Source organism: Gavialis gangeticus, unplaced genomic scaffold, assembly GCF_001723915.1.
Source record: "Gavialis gangeticus isolate Ggan-Ray unplaced genomic scaffold, GavGan_comp1, whole genome shotgun sequence".
In the NCBI taxonomy this organism is placed as follows: Eukaryota; Metazoa; Chordata; order Crocodylia; family Gavialidae; genus Gavialis; species Gavialis gangeticus.
In genome coordinates this window covers 18,688,822-18,699,396 of record NW_017729004.1, presented here as the reverse complement: position 1 = coordinate 18,699,396, position 10,575 = coordinate 18,688,822, and the positions used below count along the sequence as shown (strand labels likewise).

At 44.9% G+C, this 10,575-nt stretch overlaps 1 protein-coding gene across 8 annotated transcripts in view; it reads right to left on the bottom strand.

The window, feature by feature from the left end:
* RBM33 (RNA binding motif protein 33) overlaps nt 1–10,575 on the bottom strand; it is a 224,858-nt gene that overhangs the window by 194,748 nt on the left and 19,535 nt on the right. For all 8 annotated transcript variants that reach the window (XR_002095780.1, XM_019508146.1, XM_019508151.1 and 5 more), the window contains exon 2: nt 9,085–9,163. Coding sequence is in view for 7 of the 8 variants with exons in the window: in XM_019508146.1 (XP_019363691.1) it covers nt 9,085–9,163 (79 nt within the window). In the remaining variant the exon portion in view is untranslated. The remainder of the gene's footprint in view (nt 1–9,084; nt 9,164–10,575) is intronic.

The following is a 10,575-nucleotide window of genomic DNA, read 5'->3' as shown; positions in this document are numbered from 1 at the left end:
TTATTTGGGGAGATCACATAAACCTGCTTCTCTTGGGTTCCTTACTGAAATCTCTGTTCATTCTTAATACCTTAGGATGGCTGAAGAACTGTTTTTGATATCTATTTGTTTCGTGTCACAAGGATGTCCCTTGAACTGTCCTCTGTAGCCTTCTAATCTAGTTCTTCAGCCATCCTAAGGTATTAAGAATGAACAGAGATTTCAGTAAGGAACCCAAGAGAAGCAGGTTTATGTGATCTCCCCAAATAAAAAAAATAAATATAAAAGCAAGATTGGATAGATTTAATGAAGCCGTCTGGCAGGGTTCCACCAGTGACGATGTATGTTGGAACCACTAATAGATTCACATGAAACTCCACAGATTACAGAAATCTCCAAAGATCTTGGAAGGGAAGCAGAGTATGAAAGTTCAAGTAACCTTCATAAAATCATTCTAGTTCCAGACACAAGGCACAGAGATGAATCACTGGTTGGACCATTGATGCAAGGCTGAACATTTTGTATACGCACATTCCAGTGGGAAAGGGAAGTTTGAACAGGATACCCTGTACCTGGCAGGTAAAGGAGAGTAATCAAACTGAATTAACAGGATACAGAACATGAGGAAATTTTAATTGCTTATAAGCCAATGCTAGGATTCTGGATAACAAGCAAGAAATGCCCAAATTACTCACTGATTAAACTAAAGCTGACAAAAGGCATCCCTGACATCTCACGGACTGATTCAAGTGACCAGAATTTAAAAAAATACTGAACAAAAACAAACACACACCCAGTAGTCAGTCATAAGAACAAATATATTAAAGAATGGGAAGCGAGGCGCCATGGATAAGCCAATAGCTCTAGTGATAGATATTTCAGAATGAGAGTATCTTGAATGCTCACAAATCAAAAGATAAGTCCACAAGTAGGTACTAGTGCAGGAGTGGGCAAAATACGGCCCATGGGCCGAATGCAGTCTGCGAGGCCATTCTATCCAGCCCGCGGGGCCCCTAAAAAAAATGTAGAAAATTAATATTTCTCTGCCTTTGGTTCCTGTCAAAAATGACAGGAACCAAGGGCAGTAGGACCTAGGGGAACCCCGGCAGGCTCCAACAACAGTGGGGCCTGCCCAGCCCTGCCCCCACAGCTGGCAGCCCCTGCTGGGGCTTCTGGCCTGGGAACAGGTGGCTGCCCCGGGCTGGAACCACAGGTAAGCAAGGGGGAGAAGGGCGCGGAGGGACCCCGGGCAGGGAAAGAGCAAGGGGGAGGGCAGGGGAGAAGCAGCCCCTTCCCAGCTCCATGGACAGCACCCACTGCTGCAGCTGCTCGCAGCCTGCGCAGGGCTGTCCGGAGCAGGCACAGGCAGCCCCAGGCCAGCTGTGAGCGGCTGCAGCGTGGGACACCAGGCATGGGGTGAACAAGGGGCCGCTTTTCCTCATGTTCAGCACCAGCTTCTTCCCTGCTGGCAAGCAGGGGGTCGGGGCTGTGCGCTGCCTCCTGCCTGTACCACAGGGCCGGGGGGCACTGGGTGTGAGTGGGCGGGGAGCCAGTGGGAGCACAGGGCCCACACCGGTACCCTGAGGCCAGCGCCAGCAGGGCCCAAAGCAGGGCAGCAGGGGTATAGGGTCCCAGCCAGCAGGGGCTCTATGAAGCCGAGCCACCTCCCCCCTCCCCCTGCTGGTGCAGCCCAGCCTGGCTCCACAGACCCCTGCCAGCCTGCACTCCACTCTGGGTCCCACCAGTGCTGGCCCTGGGACATTGGACCCAAGACATTGGGACATTGGTTCCAAGATGGTGACCAGGGGGCAGGGCACCTGTCAAGGGACAGGGCTACCCATGCAGCCCTCCACAGCCTGCCAAAACTGGGTAAGCAGCCCTCCGCCCGAAATCATTGCCTACCCCTGTACTAGCGGCATCCTGTTATCAGCTATAGAACAGGGGTGCACTGCTAAGATTTTTTGGCCCAATACTGATGGCCTTTTATTAACCAGCGATATCAGCCAATACCAATCCACTTGCTGATATGAAGCCCAGCAGCTTGGAAAGCAGTGTCTAGCTGGTAAGTCTGCTGTGGGGAAGGCAGATCAAGGCTCCCGCAGTGAGGGAAGGGAGTGGAGCTGAAGTAGGTGCTGCACAGCTGGGGCGGGGCATGGGACAGGGCCACGGGGGGGGCATGCCTCCCCTGGGGGTCTGCACAGTGATGGGAGTCCCCCTCCGCCCCAGACAAGCTACAACTCCATCCCGTGCCCCACCCATCTGCGCCCCACACCCTTTCCCCTCCATCCCCCACAGACTTACTCACTGGACACTGCTCTCCAAGCTGCCACGTTGCACTCTTGGCTGCGTGCATGCTGCAGCTGCACACATGCACACAGCATTTATCAGCAATATTATCGGTTACATCAGCTAAAAGCAGCCGATTATGTCACTTTTCCTTTTACCAGTGCCAATATGATATGGACCAATGTACGCACCTCCACTATGAAACAAATAAAAGGATGAATTACTCATTAAGCACCCATCTCATATGCGGAAAGATACTGTTGTTTTGGAGGAACTTTGGTTTGGATGACGTTATGGGGCACTCATGAATCCAGCAGTAAAACATCTGTGTTTCTTAAAATTAAAGATAATTTTTCAAAATTATTCTCACCACAAATGAACTCTCAGATCTCATTAAAATGAATTAATCACTGGACTGGAAATGGGTCACTACCTATGACCAGTGATTAATACTCAATTACATTTATATGGAGGAGGACAACGTTAACGCAGTAATTCACACACATGCTTGTATGTATGCTTCAAGAGAATTGTGAAAATCTGAAGAAAATGATGATCAAAATTTAGTGGGATGAAAAGTTTAGAAAGAACATAAGGAATTATTTAAGAGTTTTAGAAGGCAAAAAAACATCAGTTCTATAAATCAGAAGAGAAGATGACTGATCCAAAAACCCATGTCTGTTAAGCGGCCAAGTTAAATTACAAGTCAGAAATAAAACAGAAATGAAATGAATGGAATGGAATGGAATGGAATGGAATGGAATGGAATGAAGGGAAGGGGGAGGGGAAAGGCAAATGACAAATGGAAAAATGGATCAAATGTATACAAATGCTAATGGGATGGAGTTGCAGCTTGTGGGGGGGGGGATTCCCACCGCTGTGTGGACCACCAAGGAGGAATACTCTGCTCCAGTCTAGACTTCCAGAGAGCAAACCAGGAAAGCCAAGGCTGTGATTGGAACTCCAGCTAGCTACAAATGTCAAGGACAATAAAAAGTCCTTTTTTAGATATGTGGGGAGCCGGAAGAAAAGCAAGGGCAACACTAGACCCCTGCTAAACCAGATGGGGCAACTGACAACCAATGCCCAGGAAAAAGCAAACTTGCTAAATAGGTACTTTGCCTCAGTTTTTCACAAGTCCCATGGGACAGCCCAGGTGAGGGAGATTCCTTGCCCTCCATCAAAGCTGACCTCGTGACGGAACACCGACAGGCTGGATACCTTCAAGTCAGCTGGCCCTGATGGGTTACACCCAAGGGTACCCGGGGAGCTGGCAAGCATCACAGCTCAGCCCCTGGCATGGATCTTTGAGAGCTCTTGGTGCTCTGGTGAAGTGCCCAAAGATTGGAAGGAGGGACAATGTCATGCCTATCTTCAAGAAAGAGAGAAAAGTACATCCAGCAAACTGTAGGCTATCAGCCTGACCTCTATCCTGGGGAAGGTATTGGAAAAGATCATCAAAAAGGTCATCCTTAACAGACTAGCTGAAGGCAATCTCCTGAGGGATACCCAGCATCGGTTTGTTGCGGGTAGGTCTTGCTTGACCAATCTCATTTCCTTTTATGACCAGGTGACTTATCACCTGGACAAGGGGGGAGAGATTGATGTCATGCATCTTGACTTCAAAAAAGCCTTCGATCTGGTATCCCACGATCTTGGCTAAACTAGCTAGCTGTGACCTCAATCTCACCACAATCCACTGGCTGGGAAACTGGCTCCACGGTAGGACCCAGAGGGTGGTGGTTGAAGGGAGCCAATCATCTTGGTGCACAGTCACCAGTGGGGTCACTCAAGGCTCTGTCCTAGGACCTATACTATTTAACATCTTCATCAATGATGTGGACATTGGTGTCAGAAGTGGACTGGCCAAGTTTGCCGATGACACCAAACTCTGGGGTAAAGCATCCACACCTGAGGACAGGAGGGTGATCCAGGCAGATCTTGACAGGCTCATAAAATGGGTGGACGACAACTTGATGGTGTTCAACATCGAAAAATGCAAGGTTCTCCACCTTGGGAGGAAAAGCATGCTTATAGGCTCGGCAGTGCTATGCTGGATAGCACTACAGATGAAAGGGACTTGGGGGTCATCACTGACCACAAGATGAACATAATCCTTCAGTGTGATGCTGCGGCTAGTAAAGCGAGCAAAACACTGGCTTGCATCCATAGATGCTTCTCAAGCAGATCCCGGGACGTCATTCTCCCCTTGTACTCTGCCTTGGTGAGGCCGCAGCTGGAGTACTGCGTCCAGTTTTGGGCTCCGCAATTCAAAAAGGATGTGGAGAAGCTTGAGAGGATGCAGAGGAGAGCCACGCGTATAATCAGAGGTCATGAAAACAGCCCTCATAATGAGAGGCTGAGAGCCATGGGACTCTCCAGCCTGGAAAAGGGGCGATCTGGTGGCCACCTATAAAGTTTATCAGGGGTGCTCATCAGGATCTGGGGGAACAAGATGGAACGGTCACAAACTCTGCCGTGACCGATTCAGGCTGGACATAAGAAAGAACTTCTTCACTGTCCAAGCCCCCAAGGTTCGGAATATACTGCCGCCAGAGGCGGTTCAAGCACCCACTTTGAACGCCTTCAAGACACATTTGGATGCTTATCTTGCTGGGATCCTATGATTCCTGCTGACTTCCTGCCCCTGGGGCAGAGGGCTGGACTCGATGATCCTCTGGGGTCCCTTCCAGCCCAAATGTCTATGAAATCAAATGGAGCAAATGAATATACAGTTAGAAGTAGGGAAAGTTTATAAATAAAACTCTGCGCATTAAGGGAAAAAAAAAATCTCATCTGGTAAGCATGCATAAGAACACTAAAGAGTGGAGATTTCTGCTTTTAACTATTAAGGAACAAAATAAATCCTATCCATGTTGTATGCCCACTACTAAATGGAAATGGTAAAACTGGTAGTAATGATGCAGAGAAGGAAGATGTTTAACAAATTAATATTGGAATTAACCCAAGTAACTATTGGTATTGGTCAGTTATCCTGACATCAATCCCAGGCAAAGTAATAGAAAGACTGATAACAAATTCAAAAGATAGAAATATATTTAACACCAAAAACTTCTAATTTCTATTTTATGAAAAAGTAGGCCTTGTTAATTTAACATAATTTTACTTCAATGAGATTTAAGTTTGGTTGATAAAAGCAACTGCATACACATAATATTGTCAGGCCTTTGTAGGTACTTAACTTACTACTGCATGGCCTTGTGATGAAAAATTAACAATAGACAATATCACCACAATTCATGTTAAAGAGTTAACTAGATCTATAAAAGCAGTCATCAATGGAATCATCACCATATAAAGGTGTTTTACAGTGGGGTCTATTCCACTCATTACTAGTGCCAAAGCTATTCAATATTTTCATCAATGATCTGAACAAACAAAAATCACTGGTCATAAAAGTTGGGGATGACAAAGATTAGCAGAGTAGCAAATGAGACAGACAGTCAGCAATCTATGGCCTGCAAAGCCACTGAAAACTAGCCCAATGGAGAAATTGTAGAAGGTGATAGAGAGCACCACAGAACTTACTTGAAGGTTGAAGAAAACACTTCCAAGGTCTGGCAGAGTTTTTAATCTTATAGAGAACTTCATATCAAGAACTAATGACTGGGAACTCAAATCAGTCAGGGGAAAAATAAAGAAAAAAATAAAATCAAACCACAAAAAAGCACAGAAGTTCCACACACGGGACAGTTAACTACAGAAACAAACTGTCATAGGTAGGGATGGATTTACTACCCTTTGAGGTCTTCAAATCAAATCTAGATGTCTTTCAGACAGACATGTTTTTCTTAAACACAAGCTCCTGGGCTCCATACAAGGTACCTAGACGAAATTCAATGGCCTGTGATATACAGGTTGAATTAGATGGTGTAATGGTGACTTTTGCCCTCAAACTTTATGAACTAAGCAAGCCTCATTAAGCAGGAACAGCAGTGAAGAACAAAGTGTTTCAGAATGGCAATGGTAAAAAAAAATCTAAAGGAAAACAAATTCCAAGAACCATATCCCATTAATCTTCTGGAATGCTCCCTGGATGTCTTCCTGGGGCTCTCCAGCTCCTGGTTATCACAAGCCAATGTCAAAAAGGTAAAGCAAACAAAGAATTCAAAGGCATGATATCTTTACATTTGGCCAAATAAGGATTAAAAAAGCAGTAGGATGGGGGTTGAGTCAATGATGCAAGTTTAATTTCTTAGAAGCTGTTTTTACCATTTTCTTAAAAAAAACACCCCATTACATGTTACTGTGACAACCCCCCTCTCCCATATTATGAAATAGCAAGGTCTGAAGTATGGATCTTCTGCTATGTAGTGTATATTGCTACACCCTATTAATAAAAAGTAATAAATCATTTTGCTATGGAATACCTGGTACTAAATATTAGGGATGTGAAAAGTTAAATGGTTAATCATTTGACCAATAAGCCCAGTGATAACCAGTTATCTTACGGGTTACTGTTTAGCATGGGGCAGAGCACAATCTGGAAGGGAAGCAATGCAGTACCCCAGAAATAGCAAGGCAGGCAGAAGGGGATGGGGAAGGACAAAGGGAGCTAGTACCCACAAGCCTATGAGGTTAAAGAGGAAATAAGCAGGCAACCTAATGACTCAATTAAGCAATTAGCCGCTCTTTCACAGGTACTCTCTTCCTCTCAGCCTGCAGCTTCAGGTGGGCTGTGTTATCTGGCTGAGCTTGCCATAGCCTCCTTCCTCCAGTCAGAGGGCCCTGGGAGCAACTCCCAGCAGCGGCTGTCAGAGCTGCTGTGTTATGGATTAACTGTTTAACCAATATAACTAGGAGGTTAAACAGATAATTTTTAAACAATCGTTACATCCCTACTATGTAATTCCAGTTCTTCCACTGCCTTGATTTAAGTTATGAGCATCCAGCAATAAAATTATAGCAAAAATTTTATAAATTGCATGAATGAAACAAGCTACCATAGCTGTATTTTCCTCTTAGTGCTGAGAAGCTACTCTTTCACATGATAAATAAAACAAAAAAAAAAAAGGAAGCACAATGAAGAGGTTCTTTACCATATATATTAACCCTTCTAAAAAGCTGAGCACTTTTTGTCTTTGGACTCCTGACTTTTTAAAAGAAGCTTCACTAAGAAGAATTGGGCTATAAGAAGTTCATGAGGAAGTGCTCTTCTTCCCCTCCTCCCCCTTAAATCCTAAAGCTGCTAGGATAGTGGCAGCTGTAAGGTCAGAATAAAAAGAAAGCTAGTCATCCTTTGGAATGCCACCTATTAATTCCCAGAAGGAGGAACTGGAGTGAAATTAAAATCAAAATCAGCTCTTTTCTTTATTTACTAGAAGCAAAGACTGCAAAATTAAGAACCTGAGTTTCCTGCTCAGGGCACTGACAACTTCCACCTTCTCCTGAGCCATGGCAAAAGGGATACAATCAATTCCCTTGAAACACAAGTACTACAACTAGTAGGTGATATTCTTCTTAAGTTAACACAGTAGGAAAAAAAGCTTACAGTAGATACAATTTTTTAAATAACTATAATTAGAGTGAACGATCAACAAAAAGCATTAAATCAATTTGGAACTTGTAGTGTAGTAAAACCCCGTTAGAATACAGTTGAAGTCTGAACAAATCTCCATGCTAGTAGCATAGAAAAAACATAAGCTTTTTTTGCCAAGCAGCTTGACAACTGTAGTTGGGGTGTAGAATTTACAGCAAGCAGCATGCCTCTGCCTCTTGATTTGTGTACAGTCTACTCTTCTAACTCTTGAAAATAATACTGCCATTTGTAAACAGAAAACTGAATTATACATAAAAAAACATTCTTTCCCCAAAACAAACATGATCAAAACATTAAAAAAACCACACAAATTTAAAGGCTAAATTTAAATACAGATGCACATCTACACAAAACTGGCAAGTGCTAAAAAAAGAAAGTTAACTGTTTACAGCCACTATTGAGAATAAGTCATTACATAAAGAAAGCTAAACTGCACTCAGAAAGCTGACTGCAAAATGTTATGCTTGCTTCCATATCGCATAACATCTGTTCATGCCACTACACTATATGTTCTTCAGTGTAGTAGGCAAACCGTGTTATGCTAAGGCTTTTAGCCATAAGTCCATGCCTTCCCAAAACGAAGCAATAAAATTGAACAGAGCACCTTCTGCGGCACTGGGAGATGCGTGTGCTGCAATCAGGCACTAAGCAATCAAGACACAAGTTTCCCTGCAAGGAATGTGGCTGGCACAGTGCCAGGGGACTGGCGCACCATACAAGGAATGATTGGCACAGAGCCAGGGGATTGGACAATTTGGGATGAGAAAAATTACAGAAGTGATAAGACAAAAAGGAACACGTGTGTTTTGCGTTGCCACCCTGGGGAGACGGGAGCAACCTTGGAATTCTTGTTCAAACAACGAGGAACCAGAAACTAATATCCCACACACCCAGCAGAGGATATGAGGCCAGTACCACCAAAGGTCACTGCTGTAACATAATACGACCTGGCAAGTGGTTTCTCAGACAAGGAGGAAACCCGTAATAAAGCCTAGAGATTACTACTGAAGTTCACTTGATACCAAATCAAATGAAGGGCCGTGTCAATTCTTGGGGGTCTCTGGCAAAAAGAATTCTAGGGGCAACACATAGCAGGTATATACCGGTTACAATTTAGCATCTGCTGATATGCATGTAGCAGCCAACAACTTAAATCAGTATCCGAAACTGCAATCTTAAGAATTAGAAAAACTGCCAGCCCAAGAAGCCAAGCCAATACAATTCAATATAGTATCTGAATGCCAAAATTTTTTAATTACCTGTCCCAGTCATCGTCTCCAGTTCTTCTCCTCCAAGACCTTTCTGCACCAGGCTTATCAAACTGATCAAAGTCATCATCTGTAAAGAAAAAGACTAAACTTAAACAAATTCTTACTCACATATTAAGGGAGCACATGAAGCGGTTTCCCAATTCTGTTCAGGGATTGATGCTACTTTCTTTTGATTTTATAGTAATTCCTTCAGAACAATTCATGTTAAATTATTAGCTAAATAACAATGTGCCTTAATATTTTCTTAATTAACAAAGAATGCTTTAAGATGCACAAGATTCTTAATGTAGGAATGCATTGTTGGAGAAACTGAAGGTAAGCAAGAGTATGTGGGCCCACTGTCGCAAAGAGGTTTACAAACAGTTCTTAATTGGAGGATGACACTCCATTTTGGGAAACCAACCTAAGAACATGCTTACCCTTCACTTCTCACCAATTAAAAAAGCTTGGGGTGATCTACTAAGGAGTATTTTACGTTCTGATTCTGTACGTGGGGATAATGTGGCAGCTCTAAAATCAAAGTCTTCCATTTATCTACAAGACAAGAGAAACATGCTGCACCCATTTGTTCTCTTCATGTTGCCGTTCAGAGGAGCCATCTCTGAAAAGAAAACAGTCATTCAGCTCCACCCTACTGGACTAACATGTACAGCCACAAACAGGCTAGACAAAAATGTGGTATTTATGACCATTTTAATGGCTTCTATGCAGTCAAACAAAGGTTCAAACACAAATTGTTGGAATTGGCAGAGAAGTAAAGATAGCCTGTACTCCTCATATCAGAATAATCTGTTCCTTCCAGACTTGCATGCAGGCAACCTCCACTCAGCGTTCTTAATTGGTTCCAGAAAAACTGAGCGCTAAGCGAAACCCACTTGCCCATAGTAATGAATGTATATATAGGTAACTGGTTACCAGGGCTTCTTGCTGCCACCGCCTCTCCCCATTAGCCCGCTGGCCATTCCAGTCCCACGTGCCAGCCCGAGGCTGCATTCCTGCTGCTTCACCCTGGGCCCCTGCCAGCCCTGAGCCCTGGCCCCGGGCACCAACACAGGCCCTGTGCCAATACCCGTCCCCCACTCACCGCTTACTACCACCACCACCTCTACCCACCAGCCCCATGTGCCAGCCTGATCACCGGCACTTCTGCTGCCCCACTCTGGGCATGGGCCCCTGCAGGCCCTGGCCCTGGGTTCTGCATTCCTGCTGCTCCACCCTGGGCGCAGGCCCCCACTGGCCCTGCACTCCTCACCGCCGCCTCAGCTGCTAAACTCAGGTGGCAGAGCATCCCACAGGAGCAGGGTGGATGTCTGCAGCCAGCTGGGAGCAAGGGGGTTTGCAGCATCCCTGCTAGGTGCCTGGCCAACTGTAAACCCCACCCCGCTCCCAGCCAGCTGCAAAACCTCCCTCCCTCCCATGGGATGCTCCACCACCCCACCAGTCTGTATTCACCAGCCGAGCCTAGCTTCTCCCCACCCT